At 36.1% G+C, this 18955-nt stretch overlaps 3 protein-coding genes across 3 annotated transcripts; 1 reads left to right on the top strand and 2 right to left on the bottom strand.

Moving 5' to 3' along the window:
• Positions 1-3526: 3526 nt before the first annotated feature.
• On the top strand, positions 3527-6949 carry LOC124391502. Its single transcript, XM_046858148.1, has 6 exons — positions 3527-3859; positions 4132-5208; positions 5607-5753; positions 5916-5986; positions 6084-6405; positions 6585-6949. Exons 2-6 carry the CDS (start codon positions 4143-4145, stop codon positions 6644-6646), a joined length of 1668 nt encoding a protein of 555 aa, XP_046714104.1. The 5' UTR covers positions 3527-3859; positions 4132-4142; the 3' UTR covers positions 6647-6949.
• Positions 6950-9693: 2744 nt separating this feature from the next.
• Positions 9694-12046, bottom strand: rplp2 (ribosomal protein, large P2). Its single transcript, XM_046856114.1, has 5 exons — positions 11890-12046; positions 10356-10479; positions 10138-10186; positions 9926-10024; positions 9694-9818 (listed from the first exon to the last, which is right to left on the bottom strand). Exons 2-5 carry the CDS (start codon positions 10476-10478, stop codon positions 9742-9744), a joined length of 348 nt encoding a protein of 115 aa, XP_046712070.1. The 5' UTR covers position 10479; positions 11890-12046; the 3' UTR covers positions 9694-9741.
• A 4547-nt stretch (positions 12047-16593) lies between these two features.
• On the bottom strand, positions 16594-18915 carry rps26l (ribosomal protein S26, like). The gene is made up of 4 exons (XM_046846498.1): positions 18777-18915; positions 17080-17257; positions 16780-16910; positions 16594-16689 (listed from the first exon to the last, which is right to left on the bottom strand). The coding sequence occupies exons 1-4, from the start codon at positions 18777-18779 to the stop codon at positions 16654-16656; spliced, it is 348 nt and encodes a 115-aa protein (XP_046702454.1). The 5' UTR covers positions 18780-18915; the 3' UTR covers positions 16594-16653.
• Positions 18916-18955: the final 40 nt, after the last annotated feature.

The following is an 18955-nucleotide window of genomic DNA, read 5'->3' on the forward strand; positions in this document are numbered from 1 at the left end:
GTGTAGATGGATATTGTTTCCGTATAACAATAAATTATTTGAAAATGAGTGTATGTGACTGTATGAGCTCAAATAGCCCTGTGGTAGCCCCTGAGTTGATCCTTTGGCTGTCTGCCTACTGAAAACTGTGTGCTGAGTTTTATCTCTAAACCTGACACTGAGCTGATAGCCCCTGTTAAGACTAATTAGGAAAGTGGAGAAAAGAGGGGGGAAAAAAAAGAAACAAGTGCACGTCGTCAGCTTAATACACTAAAGCCATGGTCTGTCTCATATACTTAACTGGTCAGGTGTGCCATGAGGTCAGGCACAGAATGAAGACAGACACGACCATGAACAATTAATGGCCAGCCATTTTGTTCTAGTCTTGCAGTGTGTAGAATGGCCAGATCTTTCTAGTTCTGTTGCTGGAACACATTACTCTCCTGCTAGGGCTGGGGAAAGACTGATTACATCTACAAGAGCCAGAAAGTGAAAGATACTGACCCTTATAACCTGAGCGTGCCGCAATTTGTCCCTTCACGCAATCCTGATTACTAAGGTAACTGAAGTGGGCATATTCACTATCCACTAATTAAACGACCGCTCTTATAATAAATAACAATTACTGACACAAAACCAAAGGTTTCTCCTAGAGACATAGAAACTGTGAGATGAAACTAGCGTAACAGTATGTTTTGTTTCGTGACTGCCTGTGTGACATAGCAGGTCAGTGTAATGATTTACATATGACATTTACCTGAACTCTACCGTCAGTGTGTGCATGTAGATGTTTGAAGGGTAGTCTTTTATCGGTTTTGTTATATACAAATATTTTGAGCGAATAGCTCGCCTCTCCCTAACTCTCTTTATTAATGTTTGTGCTAGACTTTTTATCTGAAAAAAAGTTTTCTCAACTCCACACATTTCAGTAGGTTTTCTAGAAGCATTATAAACATTACCATATGGAAAGTGTTGCTCTATCAAGCATTGCTGGACTTTTTTTTTTTTTTTTTTTGCACAAAAATTGCATAAATGATAAACAGGAAGAAAGATTCCTAAAAATGTTGCTTCATAAATGTTGCTTCACTTAGTAGTTTCCCCTTTCTCTCTCACCTCTCTCTCCCACACCTAGCTTTGTTACACCCAGTTTGTTAATTATTTAGCTGACGTTTTGGTCTTGCTCAATAATTCAAAATAGTCCCAGACTAATCTGGTGACTTAGTTTCTATTACTAGTCATTATACCTTAGAAGGAAACGTTGTGATATATGTTTTGGAAAATATATTAAAATGTTTTGGGGAAAAACCATTAGCCCTGAAATAGCCCTGGTGATAAAAAACTACGAGTTACAAACCAAGGCCAAGAATTTATACATCATTCAAGAAGATAACAGAAATTACAAGGCTTGTTAAACAACTGTGACCAGTTATTATATGGATGATATGACACCAGCTATGCTGTGGCCTTTTCCCTGCTGGATTATATCACTCATTCACTATTCCAGGAAAACTAGTCATAAAGGAGGAATTCACTATTGATGGGATCCAACAAAAAGCACCTTTCACACACCATCATGAACTCATTCGCACATACAAGCAATTTAGTGTAGCCAATCCACCAACTGGGTTGTTTATGGGGAGGCGTGAGCATACCTGAGCACTCAGAGGAAGCCCATGTGGACATTGTGAAACCTTGCACATAAAGTTGCTTGAGCGGGATAGACCCTGGAGCTGTGAATTGGTACCACTGTGCTGCCCCATGCGTGTATTTGCATAGAGAACCTGGGTTATTTCAGTTGGAACGTTTTGATTTTTTTATGTAATTAGTACACCTACAGCAAGTGAAGCCATACAGCCATAATATATCACAATTTACATTGCTCTATCTGCAACTAGATTCAGTGTGATATATATTTACTGATCCATGGACCCATCTGACAAAGTGATATTAAAGACAAATGACATTTTGGTCTTTCCCTGCACCATGTATTTCCTGAACTCAGAAGTCGCTTTTGAGTTTCGGTCATCAATCTAGTACACGTCTACTTCGCAGGATCAGTGAAATGGTGCTACACAGACACAAGTGCTGGTGGAAATGTTGAGTAAACGCAATGACTCAGGCTTCTTTCAATTCTGACAATTGATGTCCTGTCAGTGACCTCTAGTGGTCATTGTAAGAAACAGCAATAATTGTCAAATCTAGGATCTAACGTATGCAGTGTATAGTGTATACACACTATTCATCTAATATAGATGCAAGCAATGTTTTTAAATCAAAATATTTCTTTCAAAAAGTTAAGTTGCAAGTAAAATTGTAATGACATTTGGTAACATAGAGCAACAGATCCACAGGGAGGTAGGTTGTTACTGGTGTGTGACTATGTGATGTGAACTGCTCTTTTTAAATTGACCCAAAAAAAAAAAAGAAAAGAAAATTCCTATGCCTCCCAGGCAGCAAATAAGTACATCGTAATATAGGTCAATCAAGACAAAGTAAAAAAAACTCCCAAAGGTCCGTGCTTAAAAGTGAAAGATTTCTTCCTGAATGCATAAACAACAGCCTAAATATGTGTTCTAGTCTTGGCATAGGTATATCTCTTGTGGAAAAAATTATATAGATAGATAGATAGATAGATAGATAGATAGATAGATAGATAGATAGATAGATAGATAGATAGATAGATAGATAGATAGATAGGTGTGTGTGTGTGTGTGTGTGTGTGTGTGTGTGTGTGTGTGTGTGTGTATGAGAGAGCATGTGATTACAGATTGTTCAGTCTGCATTTAAGTTATAATTTCAAGAAGATTCCAAGCTACAGATGCAGATGAAGCAGTGTTACTTCTATATAATGTGTTAAGTGCCTTACCGTATACAGCATGGTCGATAAGTGGAAACCTAAGAAGTTCAGCAAGATCCTATGGATGAGGTATGTAAATCCAATCCAGAAGCTATGCATTTGGCCTACACTGCCGTTCCAACATGGATCTCAATGCACAATCTTATTCATATGTTTTTCCATTAAGAACAGAATCTTATGTCAAAAATAAAAATATATTAAGATCGGATCTTGGTTGCCTTAAAATCATCTACAATGATCAGCACCACAACAGCAATGTCCAGAATCTATTACTCTTATTCATTAATGGCATTTATTCATATTTTTTTTAATTCAACTGATTTATGAATAATCAATACTTGTGCAGTCTCAAGGAATGGATAGAAGAAAGAAACGGAGCCAAGAAGACACTTAAGAAGGCTGTACGTTATGGCGCTTTAAGGCATGCATCTTGTTTAAAAAAAAAAAAACATAAATAAGCAGTAAAGGTGCCTAAGGAATATTGGGTCCCGAGTAAGTAAGTAAATAAATAAATAAATCTAACACAACAAGTGAGCTAGTGGAGTAAAAGACAATGATTAAACAGCATGCCTGATACATGACCTCTTGTTTAACAAAAAAAAAAAAATGGAAAAAAGACGAGCTGTAAACATGATCATAAATACCCGTGCGTTTTTTTTTTTTGTTTTTTTTTTTACTGGTTTATAGGACCTGTCTAAACCAAGAAATAGCTTCCTCTTAAAATGCACGCCCACTTCCTCATACGCTGGCAGAATACATCCCGTAAACAAGGGCAGTAAAAAAACACCTTCCGTCACTCGATTGCTCTTTACTTTATTTGCTGTTTACCTGGAGCCTGTTACCTGCGCAATCGCGCCATGGGATTGGCTGTGAGCACCAGAGGGCGGGACTAACCAGGGGACATGTCCCTACTAGGAAAGGGAGCCGTCACTACAACAACCTGTCCGCCTGCCGACAGACCATTATAGACGTTCATTTCTATTCATATATACCTACATACTGTAATCGAGGACTGTGACAAAGGTAAGAATAACTTAAAAAACGATTTTCTTTATGCATCAATTATTTACATGTGCAACACTTCGCACACGACTGCTGTAAAGGAAGTGTCAGACACAAGAAAGAGAAAGACACAAGTGGACACTTGACACTTGACTTTGTAAGAATATTAGACAGGGTGTAAAATATTGCAAACTACAGAAAATGTGTTCAAATATATGTTGTGGAATATGATAAATATGACTACACTCCTGAAAGTAATATATATTTCTTTTCTTTCTTTTTTTTTAATATAGCTAAAATCACTATGGTATCCATGGTGTCTCAAATGGAGCAGAATGCACAGCCCAGGCCCCAAGTGCTGCTTGTGGGAGCCAAAGACAGCAAAAGGCTGCTGGAAATGTATGTGAAGAGAAGCCTGAGCCTTAATGATGGCTCACACTTTCCAGCTCGAAGGGAACGGAGAACCCACAAATGGGTCACACCTGCTGAGCGAGATAAGCGAGAGCGTAAACATTCCAGTGAGATCATTCTTTCTCATAATTCCTTGGGTGCAGAGGACGACATCGAAGACGAGGCATTCTCAGACCTAGAAACAGACCAAAAGGACCAGTTAGAAAGCGATTCCACAGAAAACAGATCAAAAGAACTGGTAAAAAAAATCATTCACAGGAGAAATGACGGATCCTCTGCCTCTGACGGGAAGGCCCAGAAATCACGTGTGCATGCTGATAAAGATAATCCTGATGAAAGGGAACAAAATTCAAAACCCGTTCCTCACTCTCAACCTTTAGCCTCAGAGGTCGATATTAGTAAAGATAAAGAAGAAATAGAACCAGTAACAGAAAATGAAACCTTGGATAAAGTCAAACCTAGAAAGAAAAACTCTCTTGTCAGAAAGGATGGCTCATCTGCATCTCAGAATCCTAATGAAAAACACCGGAAATGGTTTTTAACTTTTGATAAAGAAAAGAAGGATGGTATGCTATCTGAAAAAGGCTTTAAACTTAACTTGGAAGAGCCAAGGACTGAAGACCATCTGCTAAATAGATCAACTGAGGTAAAGAAGACCAAAGAGGGCAAAAAGAATAAGAAGTCCTCAGTATGGAAGAGTTTTCTGGGATTGTTCTCCAGAGGAAACACTGACAAACAGGATGAGCATGATGATGAAGAGAGAACTGAAAAAGTGTTTCCCACTGAAGAACCTGCAACTCCACCGTTCTCCTGCCTGCCCCTCACTACCGGTGATGGCAGCGTCTCACGCAACACCAAAACCAACAAAAGAAGGCGATCTCAGAGGAGGATCTCGTTTAAATCTGGGCGGCCGTTTACTTTAGAACTATCTACTGATGCCCACAATTCACAGGTCCAATGTACGTATATTACATACATTTCAGGCTATACAATTTGACTCCCAAAGCTTATTTTAAAACAGAGTATGGAATATTGCCTGTAAGGTCACATTTTCAGCTAAACATAAATACTCACCAGTTTAAACTTTTACACACATATTTGCATTACAAACAACAATGGCCCACAAGGGCAAACATACAATATTACATATCAACTTTAGAAATATATACATTTCTACAGATATGTATGAGTAATCTCTCTATCATAATACCAAATATATTATCATTCTTTTAGTGAAGTGAATCAGTATATATGTTAATCATAACAGAATTTACTTATTGTGCAGTTTTCCTGTTTCATTTTCCTAATGGCATATTTGGAAATGTCTGTTTTATCCACTTTTATCCACTTTTTGCAGCAATTGAAGAGGTAGAGGCCACTACTTCTTATTATGAAAAAATGTCAGAAGAGCTCAAGAAGATCGTGAATGAGGTGAAAAACACTCCCACAGAAGAAAACAAAACTTTCATTGATTCAGTTCAACCTGCAGACACAGATGCCTCCAGTGAGTATTGCATAAACCAGTTATGCTGTGAATAAAATAGTTCACTTAAATATAAAATGTTAAAATATTTCTGAGTAAGCTCTTAACGTGAAATATTAGAAAAAACATTAAACAACTGTACCTGACTTGTAAATCCTATTATTTCTGCCTCTACCCCTGCAGAGTCTCAAGAGGAAATTATTAAAAGAATCATTGTTTTGATAAAACAGGAAGGTGATGCTATAAATGGCAAGGTAAGGATTTTCTAATACATTTTTACCAGTTTTATACAAAGAATTGAAAAAATGAAAACAAGGAACAAACTTGACCACATCTCTCTATTCCCTACAGCTAAAGGAGAATGCTACTATAAGTTCCTACCTCAACACAATCACCTATGGTTCCTTCGAGCAATTGGCAGACCAGTATGTTAAGTATGAAGTCCCACAACAAAAAACTCAGGGGTCTGTAGTAGCTCCAGAGCTGGTGAAGTTTGCCTTCACCCTAGACTTCACAGCAAGAGTGGCTGGTCTTTCTCGCTATGCTCCTGGACACATTCTTGGCTTTGGGAACCAGTACCTCATGGAGCGTTTTAGTTACATGTCTGAGAGTCACCCTTACCTCAGCGATGTAACCCTAGAGAAACAAGAGACAGTTCAGACACGGATAAATGGTGAGTTAAACACTTTCTAAAGTTAATCTTCAAATCAGTTGAGCACCTTAATTACATTTACTGTTTAATTTTTTTTTAAATCTGCTATACAAATTTATCATTGATTAGCAGATAGATTACTAACTAGTTGCAACATGATTTATGGGTTTTAAAATAATTATTTTTTCTTTCATCATAAGGTTCTGAAGACCATGCAGAGGGCAGCCACCTCCTGAACCAGATAGACCAAAACATTACTTGAACGCTATACAGGCTACAAGTTATTAGAAAATCTTTTTGTCAGTGCATTCAGTTGAATCCTGGATGTGTTGGAAACCTAAACCACATCTTTCTGATCAAGCTGATCAGGGAGGAATATGCAATAACAGCATACATTAAAAGCTCTGTAGTGTAGCTAAAGAAATACTGTGACATTTATAATACCTAGTGAAGTTTTTTTTTTTATTAATAGAGCTATGAACCTGATTTCAATATGCTGTAAATGTGTATGCAGGCATACACCATGTAATTTAAATATTTAAATAAAATAAAAAAAATTGCTAAATTATTCCCTAAGTGTGATGATTTCATAGTGATAAAATCTCTACATTTGGTTCTTCATATCAAAGCAAACAACAACAAAAAAAAGCCGCCAAAAGAAAAATGCGGGGAAACTGGTGACACACAGATTGCATCTGAACAAAAGATCCTAACAGAGTATGTTGTTGCTGGATGTCTAAAAACAGTGGGTCTGAAGCTGCCACATGTCCAAGAATAGGTGCTTACAGGACTTACCTGTTTAACAAGTCTTTTCATCTGGGTCACCAAAACTTTGAGCAACACAACTAAACATTTTCCAGACACTTTATATCATTCAACTGAAGCACACTGGATAGCAAAAATGGGAAAAAAAAAAATAAACACTGAACTAAACATTTAAACAAATACATTTTAAGGTTTGGCCTACACACACAATGTGTTTTCTACCTGCAGTCACATAGATCAAGGTCCATTACAGTTCTGAAGGCTAATATCTCATATGTCAGAAGGTGCTTATTAATTAAGTAACAGCAGCTGACAGTAGGGCTGGGTTTAAAGTAAATCACTACAGAAGACCAAGAATGCCATATATATATATATATATATATATATACACATATATATATATATATATATATATATATATATATATATATATATATACATACATACATACATACATACATACATACATGCACTATAGTTCCAAAAGTATTGGATCACCTGGTCATAAGTTTGGTATGTGATTTTTGAGCTTTGCATTCCAAATTTAGTCCCAATTTGCTCTTATAATTCACTTGACTCTTCTAGAAAACTGTTCCACTAGATTTTGGAGTGTGGTTATGGATATTTGTGTTCAAAGGATATTACAAAAGGATCAGCCACAAGCATATTACAAAAGGCAGGTACTGATGTAGGTGCAGAGGTCTGGGGTGCAGTCAGCGTTCAAATTCATCCCAAAGGTGTTTAGTAGGTATGAGATCAGAGCTTTATAGCAGGCCACTCAAGATCCTTCTTCCTCTCCAAAGCATGTACACCAGATCTGCAAGGAGCTCACTTTGTGCACAGGAGCATTGCCATGCTGGAACACGTTTGGGTTTCCAAGTTTAAGTGAATGCAAAATTGTATTTTGGCACATCTAAAGACGTCCTAAACAATTGAGTGCCTCCAGCTTTGTGGTAAGAAGAACCAGATGTAGCAGGAAAGGTCAGGTGACCAAATACTTTAGAAAATATAGTGTATATAAACGTGATCATTCTTGTCATGAGAAAAATATCTCGTGAAGAAATACGTCTGTCATCTCGAATGATCACACAGAGATGACAAATGCTTACAAATAACTCGTGGAATTTTTGGACAAAATATTTGGAGGGATATTCCAGAATGTCAATTACTAAATACTAAAAACAAATATCACTACATAAAGTACCATATATGAGCAAAAGTGTGTGGACACCTGACAATCATACGCATATCTGGGCCTTCCCAAATGATGTTAGAGCACCACAAGTGACCTGAAAAACATTGTTTAAAGAAATTGCCTAAAGCTCGTCAGCACATGATTTTAGGAATGCTAGGTGCACAATGGGGAAATCACATCGCATGTTTATGCTCACAGCCCTCTTGCTCAGCTATTCTAGGTAAGTGCAAAAGTAAACTATAAAGCAGCTTCATTTCCGCCTCCGACACAGTGATTGTTATGACTGATTTATAGCGTAGACGTCATGAATCTTTCAGACTTGCACGTGATGTGAGGGGCAAATCCCACAGCAGAACCGACTGAACTTGAAACTGACAAGTTCCAGGTTTCACACCAGGAAAAAAAACAGAAGGTGATACTGGGTATACACGAAAATGTGCAGGAGGAAATAAACATGAAGTAAAAAAAAAAAAAGTGGTTAACATGACTCAGTTTGTGCATTTGGAGTACCCCCAACAAAATGGTCTTTTAAGTAGTGTTTAATAATCACAAAGTTGCTGTTTAACTGTGGTTTCATAGACACTTAAAATATAGTAAGTAAAATACCCAAACTTTTACATCACACTCTTGATGTCACTCAAATGAGGATGGTTTCCCCTTTTGAGTCTGGTTCCTCTCAAGGTTTCTTCCTCATAACATCTAAGGGAGTTTTTTCTTGCCACAGGCACAATGGCTGCTCACCCGGTATAAAATGCACATTATTCACCTTAACTGTTGATTTCTGTAAAGCTGCTTTGAGACAATGTCTGTTGTGAAAAGCGCTATGGAAATAAACCTGACTTGACTGATGTAATATATCCAGTAGAAAGGATCACAACTTTTATTAAAAGATCTTTTTTTTTCTGTAGTGGTTCCGCTCTTTTAAATGTGATACTTTCAGTGCATAATCTAGCCTACAGTTGGGAAGGAAAAAAACAAAAAAAAACCCACCTTGTTTACACCTTAGTAAACAACATGATACCAAATTGAGCAATACTAATCTGAATTCTAAGGCATCAAAACAATTAAGGGTACAGTACAGAACACACCTCAGTGCTCCCCCGGGACCCACAGCACTGCAAACACACTTCACCGCACCACACAAAGACGCATTAATACAGAACTACATATAAACCAGGTTTTACATTATAACCAATAGATAATTAAAGTTCCAATGTATTTGGGACTATTTAATGTATTATAGAATTCAGACATATAGATGTCTGAGGAAAATCTAATCCCAGACAGAAGTAAACCTGTATAAAACTTACAAATGGATGAAAGAAAGACAATATAGAAATAAGCCAAAGTTGTTTTTGAACATTTTTCATTTTTATTGTTAAGGAAAACAAGAAAGATTAATCAAAGAGGCCAAAGCCCATGTCTTCATCAGACTCTTCAGATTCTTCTTTCTTTTCCTCCTTTTTCTCTTCCGCTAAAGAGGAAAGAAATAAATAATTTGATGTTTAAAGAAATACTGCATTAAAATATTTACACATATAAACAACAAGCTGCAGTTAAAAATTTAAGCAAGTGGTTTACCTGCAGGTGCTGCTCCAGCTGCAGGAGCCCCACCACCAGGCGCAGCAGCAGAGACTGCCACAGCACCACCTGCTGGCACGGAGGCTAACTTGGACAGGCCTACAAAAATAATATTTGCTTGTAACTATTTTTCACTCAGAGATATTAGAGGCTACAGTTCACACTAAAATTGCCTCAGAAGAAGCCCAAATAAAATGAACAAAAAAACCTACCTGCATTCATAACTTCATTGATGTCCTTGCCATTTAATTCACTGACCACCTATCAGAATTAAAACAATCAATACATAAGAACGACATGCAAAAAAGAAAATGTCTTCAAAGTAGCTTCACTACTGCACTTCCAGTAATATCCTTCATAATCACATGTTCCAATGTAAAAAAAGATTGTACATGCTTGCAATGTGGTAAAATTAAAGCAGGTGTAGTACTTTATTGAGTCGTTCATCGTCGGCCTCAATTCCTACACTCCCCAGGATGTTCTTGATATCCTTGGCGGAGGGGCTGGTGTTACCACCCAGCACAGCCAATAGGTAAGCGGCCACGTAACGCATTCTGAAAAGAAAAGAAAAAAAAAACATCCAGACCTTTCGTTAAATACTGGCACCAAAAAAAATCTAAATACAATTGCTTTAGCTCAAAAATTCATCTCAACCGGATGTGTGCATCTCTGCTGATTTCGTTGCTTTATTTAAGACTTGGCGCAAAACAAATGTTTAGTGATTTAAAAAAAAAAAAAGTTATTTTTTTTTTATATCTGAATGAAGAAAGGACATCATGACTAAATGTGTGTTGATGGTCTAATTTCACCTCTTCTATATTTATGTATGTATATTTTTAATACAAATTGTTAAAACAGAAATATGCACTATATTTAGAAAAAATTTTAATTAAAAAAACACCAAAATGCTGACAGCAAAACTGGTCTTTTGTGATCCCCATATAAGACATGTAACATTGCCTTTGTGATTTTTAAATAGTAACAATATAATAAAAAAGAGATTTAAAATGCCAACTTGATACCAAAAACTGAGAAAAACACTGATTTAGAAAAATGTATAACAGCAAACACATTACAAAGGAAAGTAATGAAGAATGCCAATCACTTTAATTAATAAAATATAAGTGACTAAACATTCTCGTTTAAAATCACATTTTATTCATTAAAGCATACGTGAGTAAACATTCTAGTTATGTCCTCATGTTGCAGAAAAGTCACAGACGAATTCAACTATACTTTTTATTTCATTTAGACAAAAATTGCTGCGTGTCAGTGAAACAGCAGTTTATAGAAACCGTGCCAACAGTGGAAACAGTTTTTATATATTTATTAGGTTAATGTAGAGTATTTATCTGTGTATGAACCATCAGTATAAAAACCGTGCATTTAATATGCCATAGAAACTTAACTACAGTCTGAACTGAACAATCAGACCTGAGGCATTGATTGAGACTCACTGTGCTTTAAAACAGGAGTGACTCAGTCTACACAATGTTGTGCTCTGTAAAATATTTACACTTTTAAATAGTTTACACGATAATTGCGGGGTTTTAAAAGTGTGACTCCTGGCAAATCGATTTATCTACTGAGCTCGCTGGTGTCTTTATTTAGCTCAGGCCTTGTATGGCCAAGACAACATACTTCTTCTAAACTACCGCTGAAAACTCCAGACTAATAGTAAATTGTACAATAATAGTTGCAAATACCAAACGTGTCATAATAATCTAAGGATTTGTCGCCAAATGGCACAAAATATCTATTCCGAGCTGTAATACTTTGTAACAAAATGGAGTAAAGCACGGCATGGTCACCAGGCCTACTTAGAAACAGCATGCCGAGCTGTTTACAAGGTTTTCTGGGAATTTAAAAAAAAACAGGCTACTTTATCTGTACAACGTAAACATGCCCACTGTTCATAATTATATTTAGGTAAAAACGACAGTGTTACAATGAAAATAGCTTACTTTAAGTCTGTTAAAGACCCGAAACGTTGGACACGCTGCACTTTCCGGAAAGAGAAGAAAGAAGACAGGAAGATATTGTCGGTATGAAGCCGCTTCCTGCAAGCTGATTGGTTTATCTAAGTGTCTCGTCAATTTTGCAGCTTGTGATTGGCCAGAAAACAATTAGGCAAAAAATCCCCTTATTCCTGTAAGTGACTACATACAGACGTGCTTTAAATATATTGTATCTTTAAATCAGTAATACAAGAAACAAAAGAAAATATGGGAAAACAAAAATTCCTCGTGATTAATCAACTTAAGTGTAAATTTGTATCTGTTTTAAATGTACCTTAAATTAATACTTTATTACTTGAATAATTAAGTTTTTAATACTCTAGTCAACATGGCCATGGACAAATATGGATGCAAATATATGTTTATTATTAGTAAAACCAGACTTAACAGCATGAGCATGAAGACAAAATATTATTGTAAATGTTTTAAAGGAATTATGGTGTTTTATATTATTAAAATCATCAGGACACCTAACAGAATTTTTGCTGTTTCCAAAGGGACAGTTTTAATTGCCGGACATGTGCATCTCTGCTGATTTTGGTGCTTGATTTGAGATTTGGCACAAAACAAAAGTTTAGTGATTAAAAATAATTTTTATGTAGAGTTTATATATATTTGTAAATCCGAGTGAAGAAAGGACGTTGTGACCGAATGTGTGTTGCGTTGAAGGTTTAATTTCGCCATTTATATATTTATGTATATTTTGAATAAACATTTTCAAACAGAAATATGCGCTGCATTAATCATGCTTTAATAAAATTTACAGCCCAATGTGCCTCATGGTAGGAGAGGAATAATCTAACTATCTCTCTCTCTCTCTCTCTCTCTCTCTCTCTCTACATTTATATACAGTGAGGAAAATAAGTATTTGAACACCCTGCTATTTTGCAAGTTCTCCCACTTAGAAATCATGGAGGGGTCTGAAATTGTCATCGTAGGTGCATGTCCACTGTGAGAGACATAATCTAAAAAAAATAAATAAATCCAGAAATCACAATATATGATTTTTTAACTATTTATTTGTATGATACAGCTGCAAATAAGTATTTGAACACCTGTCTATCAGCTAGAATTCTGACCCTCAAAGACCTGTTAGTCTGCCTTTAAAATGTCCTCCTCCACTACATTTATTATCCTAAATTAGATGCACCTGTTTGAGGTCGTTAGCTGCATAAAGACACCTGTCCACCCTATACAATCAGTAAGAATCCAACTACTAACATGGCCAAGACCATATATATATATATATATATATATATATATATATATATATATATATATATATATATATATATATATATATATATATACCAAGAAAAACATATAATGTATTAAATTTCAATATAGCAAACTGATTGCATTATATATTTTTTCCTTGACTTAATTTATATCAGGACATACAGGAATATATATAATGATCCAAATAATTTCTGAATGTTAATCAAGTATTGAATTGTAAAAAATATGATTCAATTACTTGGTCTACTGTGTGTTATATCAAAATATTTCTGGTATTGAAATATCAATTCAATTAAATAATGCGCTATTCATAGAGGCCTACACTAATTTACAAAGTAAAATGTAATTAAAAAGTTTTTAACCTGTTCATGACCAAGGAGTCCATGTTTAGATGATTTTTAAAAATGGGAAAATTAGGAAATAAATAATAATAATAAAAAAAAAAACTCAGACGTTGGAAATTCCAAACATGTATCTATTTATATACATATACAATTAGTACTTAAAATGTGTTGAAACAACTCCATTTTAAAGTGATAAAACACATAATGATTTATTAATGTATGGCAGATACAGTTCAGTTTATATTTCCAGTAATCACAAATTATCTGTGTCATGTAGTTACTGTTAAAAGGAACATGCAACAATTTTTCAGGCAAAACATACAGGTAAACAATCAACTATTCACAATTCAAGCAATTCTTCCTCCTTCTCTTGCAAAAAAAGGTAGGAGACAGAGTCAAGTATAATCAACAAAATCTTTCTCCAGTTGGTAACATACCAAATTTTATATGCTGCCTCTGAAAGTACAAACAGGGTGAAAATGGCAAGGAAAACTAAAAATGTCCGATCCAGGTGATGCATCAGCTTCTCCTTGAATGTGCGTTGTTCCCAGGGTAGGCCAGCTCGGGCCTCACTGTATCGGCCGAAGTGCAGCAGAGCCTCCTCTTCACTCATCACTTCTTGTGCCTCCATCTCCCTCTCCTCCGCAGCTTCATGACGATCAGCCATTTTAATTAGAGCTCCAGAATGTGTAGGAGAAATGGAAAGACTGGCCACAGGAAAGAAAATTCTTCTTTTGATACTTTTCTTTTCAGCTGCCTCAAAACACAGCAGTATATCAGGACAACCAGATCTTGTTTGTGCTTTCTTCTTACAATTTTAAGAAAGCAATTCTTCTTTGATGAAAGATCGTGCTCGATCCAACAAAACTGATCAGCTAGACGTTGCAGTTTACTCCGAATGCACATCTGACAGGGAAAGAAAACGCTGGTGCTTAAGACACCTCATAAAGAGGATCAAGGAGATTTAGTGGCCCTTCAGCAGTTTCAAATCCAACATGTAGGTTAAACAGATGGCTAAACAATGCTCTGACAACAATGGCTTCTAAATCTGAGCTAGCGACTAAGGGTGCTAATAAATGCACAGGATGTCTGCTCTTAAAAGTTCAAAGTGGTATTAAGCAAGGATTCCAGTCCGGGTGTTAATTACACTTACACTGGCGATCAAAATTAGAGAACAATTTATAAACAATTGAACAATTCTGAAATAATGTCATCTTCACTGCTCAACAGTTGAAGGAGTTTTTGTCCTGTCTATACCATGCTACCAGAACATCTTTTTTCACAAATGAACTAAGGCATTTTTAAAAAATAAACATAATTTTGCAGAAAACACACTGATCAAAATTAGAGAACACTTTCAGATACCTCCCAGTTATTGGTGTTATTCTGGTACCTGGTGCTAATTTCCTTGATTTTCTGTCAACCCCTATTTAACTGGCAGCCTAACTTCCAGTTTCACTGACTCTGCAAGATGGTGGGCCGTTCTAAAGTGAATGAAAGCCTCCGGCAGCAGGTTGTCCAGATGAAGGCCAAAGGGATGACCCTATCAGCCATAGCAAGATAAGTTGGTCGTTCCAAATCTGTGATTTCAAGAATATTGAATCTTTACATCATCACAAACTCATTCAAGTCCGCCAAGAAGGCTGGTCGTCCACGGAAGACAAATACAAGAGAGGACAGGATACTGCGGAAGATCTCAATGGGCAATCGTTTCCACACTGCAGCTGGAATTTCTCACCAGTTCAGCGCTGAACAGGGTAAGGATCTGTCTCACCATACATTGTCTCTACGTTTAAGAGCATTTGGACTGAAAGCCCACTCTGCAGTGACCAAACCTCTCATTACAGAAAGAATCAAAAGACTAGACTAAACATGTTGTGTGGACAGAGGAGAACTGGTCCAAAGTTCACTTCAGTGATGAAAGCAATTTTAATTTATTTGGGTCAGATGGGAAACATTATGTTCGGCGACAAACTGAAAAAAGACTGAACCCAAAGTGTGTAAAGAAGTCAGTGAAAAGTGGAGGAGGAAGTGTCATGGTTTGGGGCATGTTTTCTGCAGCAGGAGTTGGGCCTCTTATACAGCAACATGGCAGAGTGAATGCAAATGTTTATCAGAACCTTCTTCAACAACATATGGTTCCTTCCCTGCGTTTATCACCCAATCAGCCCACAGTGTTCATGCAGGACAACGCTGTCACACAGCAAAACGGGTAAAGCAGTTCCTTGAAACTGAAAACATTGAAATAATGACATGGCCTGCCCAGAGTCCTGATCTCAACCCAATAGAGAACCTCTGGAAAATCCTTGGCGACAAAGTTATGGCCAAGAAACCCACTACAGTCACCGAACTGTGGAGGAGACTGGAAGAAGAGTGGACCAAAATCACACCAGAGCAGTGTGAGAGACTAGTGCTGTCCTGTGGCCGCAGATGTGCTGAAGTCATTCAGAGCAGAGGCCTGTACACTTCCTACTAATTGCTGACTGTTGTAACCTTCAGAAAATTTTGTTGTAATCTTTTTCCATGCTACAGTCATTGTTGTTCTCTAATTTTGATCAGTGTGTTTTCTGCAATATAATGTTTTTTTTAAATGCCTTAGTTATTTTGTGGAAAAGGTGTTCTGGTAGCATGGTATAGACAGGACAAAAACTCCTTCAACTGTTGAGCAGTGAAGATGACTGAAGATGATTTCAGAATTGTTCAATTGTTTATAAATTGTTCTCTAATTTTGATCGCCAGTGTACAGCTCCACAAAAAAAAATCCATGTCAGGATTTTATTTGATATAGAAAGACGTTTTCCCAAAAACCTGAATTTAAATTTTTTTTTTTTTTTTTTTAAGGCTTTTGATCAACTTTGAATCATTCACTTAATTCACGATTTAGTCAATGACTCATTTTAATGAATAACAAAAAATATTTTATATAATAAGTCCTTTTAGCATTTAAAAAAACAATAGGGGAGGTAACATTGTCTAAACCTGTGTAAACACTACAAAGCAAACTATCCCTAATAAGGCATTTGTAAGCCAAACGAGATTGGAAAAAACTACTCATACAAGACAGTGATCCTCATCAAATTATTTTATTTCATTGCACATTTACATGTACAATTTTTTGACTCATTCTTTACATAGGCTTAGGAGGAGCTCTGGGGGGAGCACCCTGCAAAAAAACAACAAAAAATGTGTTTAGTTTGTGCACAAATTGTGTTTAAAAATCATATAGTTGTTATTAAGATAATCAGATGCTTACGCTAGGCCTAAAGCGTGGAGGTGGTGTCCTGTCCTTTCGGGCCTCCCGAGAGCGGTTCCTCACCACCTTACTGTGGATGGCACAGCTCACGCAATAATGCAGTTTGACATAGAGCTTGGGCAGCACATAGGCTATGTGAGGGAAAGAACAGAACAATTGCAGACACAAATTACTGACAATAAATCCGAAAAGCAGTATTTACATATTTTACCAAATGCACATTGATTATTACTACAAATAATTTCACATTATTTTATAAGGCCTCTTATGGGGCTTAAAAAGTAAACATGGATGACTTACAGTCAAATACACTAGCCTCCGAGATGTCCCTCACGGCTGCAGCCTCAACGATGTTCCTGATCACAAACTTTTTGATGGCCTTGTCTTTGGGTACACACCGAGCACAGTTAGTGCAGCGTATAGGCTGAACATGCCCACGGCCCTTCTTGGCGCGTCCGTTATTCCTTCTCTTCTTAGTCTGTTTTTTTTTTTTTTTTTTTTTTTTTTTAAACAAAAAATAAAAAATTAATACATAAAAAAAAAAAGATGCAAATTTAAAACAGTATTCACATGAGAATTATGTTTTAGAAATTTGCCAAACTGGGTAATATGAGCGATTTTATTTTTGCTAAAATATAGCAGTACAATCACAAAGCAGTCAGAAGTCAAAATCACAGAAATCTGACACACTGATGTACAAAAAGCCCAGCTCTCCAAGTAAAGAGTAAAAAAAAAATTCCCATTAGCATTCCGCCTTTTCATTCATATTTATGATACAGATTTGCCAATGACCTTTCAGCATTTTATATATATATTGAATCTAATTTTATTTGTCACATACATACAGAGTATGACATGCAGTAAAATGCTTTATACAACTGTCTGGCATTAGGGAATATGATGGGGAGAAAAATATAAAGAAAAAGAAGGCAGATAAATAAAGTGTGTGTGTGTACATTATATACACATATACACACTTTAAATCATTCACTTAATTCACAATTTAGACCATGACATATATATAAATTCTGCCAACTTTTAAAACATTATGAATTAATTTGGCTGATTATGTAGCTGTTTATCTACGACTAGATGAGTATTTGTATGATGCTGAAGTAATGCAGGGAAATAGAAAATCAACAGAAACGTTCAAATAAGTATGACAGCTGAAAAATGTAAATAAATAATAAAAAAATAAGTAAACAAGTAACAAAACATTGATTGCCATACAGGTCATTAACAAGACATTACCAACAGGAGTGGTGTATGAAATGTTCATATCTGTTGCTTATACACTGTCATACATAACTATACAACGTATAGATAAGAATAAATGTGTGTATAAAACAGATGTACACACTAGTTAACAGCTAAAATATAAATGATTCCTGACCCTATACAAGTGATGGACGTGATTTTGCTCATTAGATGATTTTTCCTCAGTCTCAAACAGTTGATTTGGTATTGTTACTTGTATAAGCTTATGTTATAGCTAACAATACTTTATCAAATGAGCATTTTATCTGTAATTAAGTTATGAAAACATTAACAGCTGGTAATTTAAAAGTATATTAATCCAATACGGATTACAAAACTCCCAAATTAAAAATTACATGGAATCATAATATGGAAATAACTATTCATTGTTAGTCATATCCTCATAACTGCACGTCCATATGTTAAAATCCTACCAGCTAGAAAATATATTTAATTACTAAACTTATTTTCTCTCAGTAATAACGCAGTAATACCTCAGTTCAGGCTGCACACTGCGGCCTGCTGCTAACATGAGGAGCGGCGCATGGTGTTACTCTGCCGCACTCTATTACTCTCCTCTCAAAATACACCACATACAGCACTTATTATTTATATCGAGTTCACTCAGGACATTAATACAACAACCAAACTTCACCACAGCACACTTTCTCTACCACAGCACCGACATATGTAGAGTTTATTCACATTCACGGAGCTCGTCAACACGTTTCACTACTCACCATCTTGGAAAGGAGGCAGGAAAGAGGACCGGAAAAGGCGGACCGGAACTGTAATACGTTCTTCCGCCGCAAAACGTTCCGCGTATTTTAACACCAGAAATGTAACAATGATTTTAAAATAAATAGATAATGTATTAAGTAACATAAATATGTTTTGAAAGTAATAATCTGGTCAACTC

The sequence above is a fragment of the Silurus meridionalis genome, chromosome 1 (assembly GCF_014805685.1).
Source record: "Silurus meridionalis isolate SWU-2019-XX chromosome 1, ASM1480568v1, whole genome shotgun sequence".
Lineage (NCBI taxonomy): Eukaryota > Metazoa > Chordata > Actinopteri > Siluriformes > Siluridae > Silurus > Silurus meridionalis.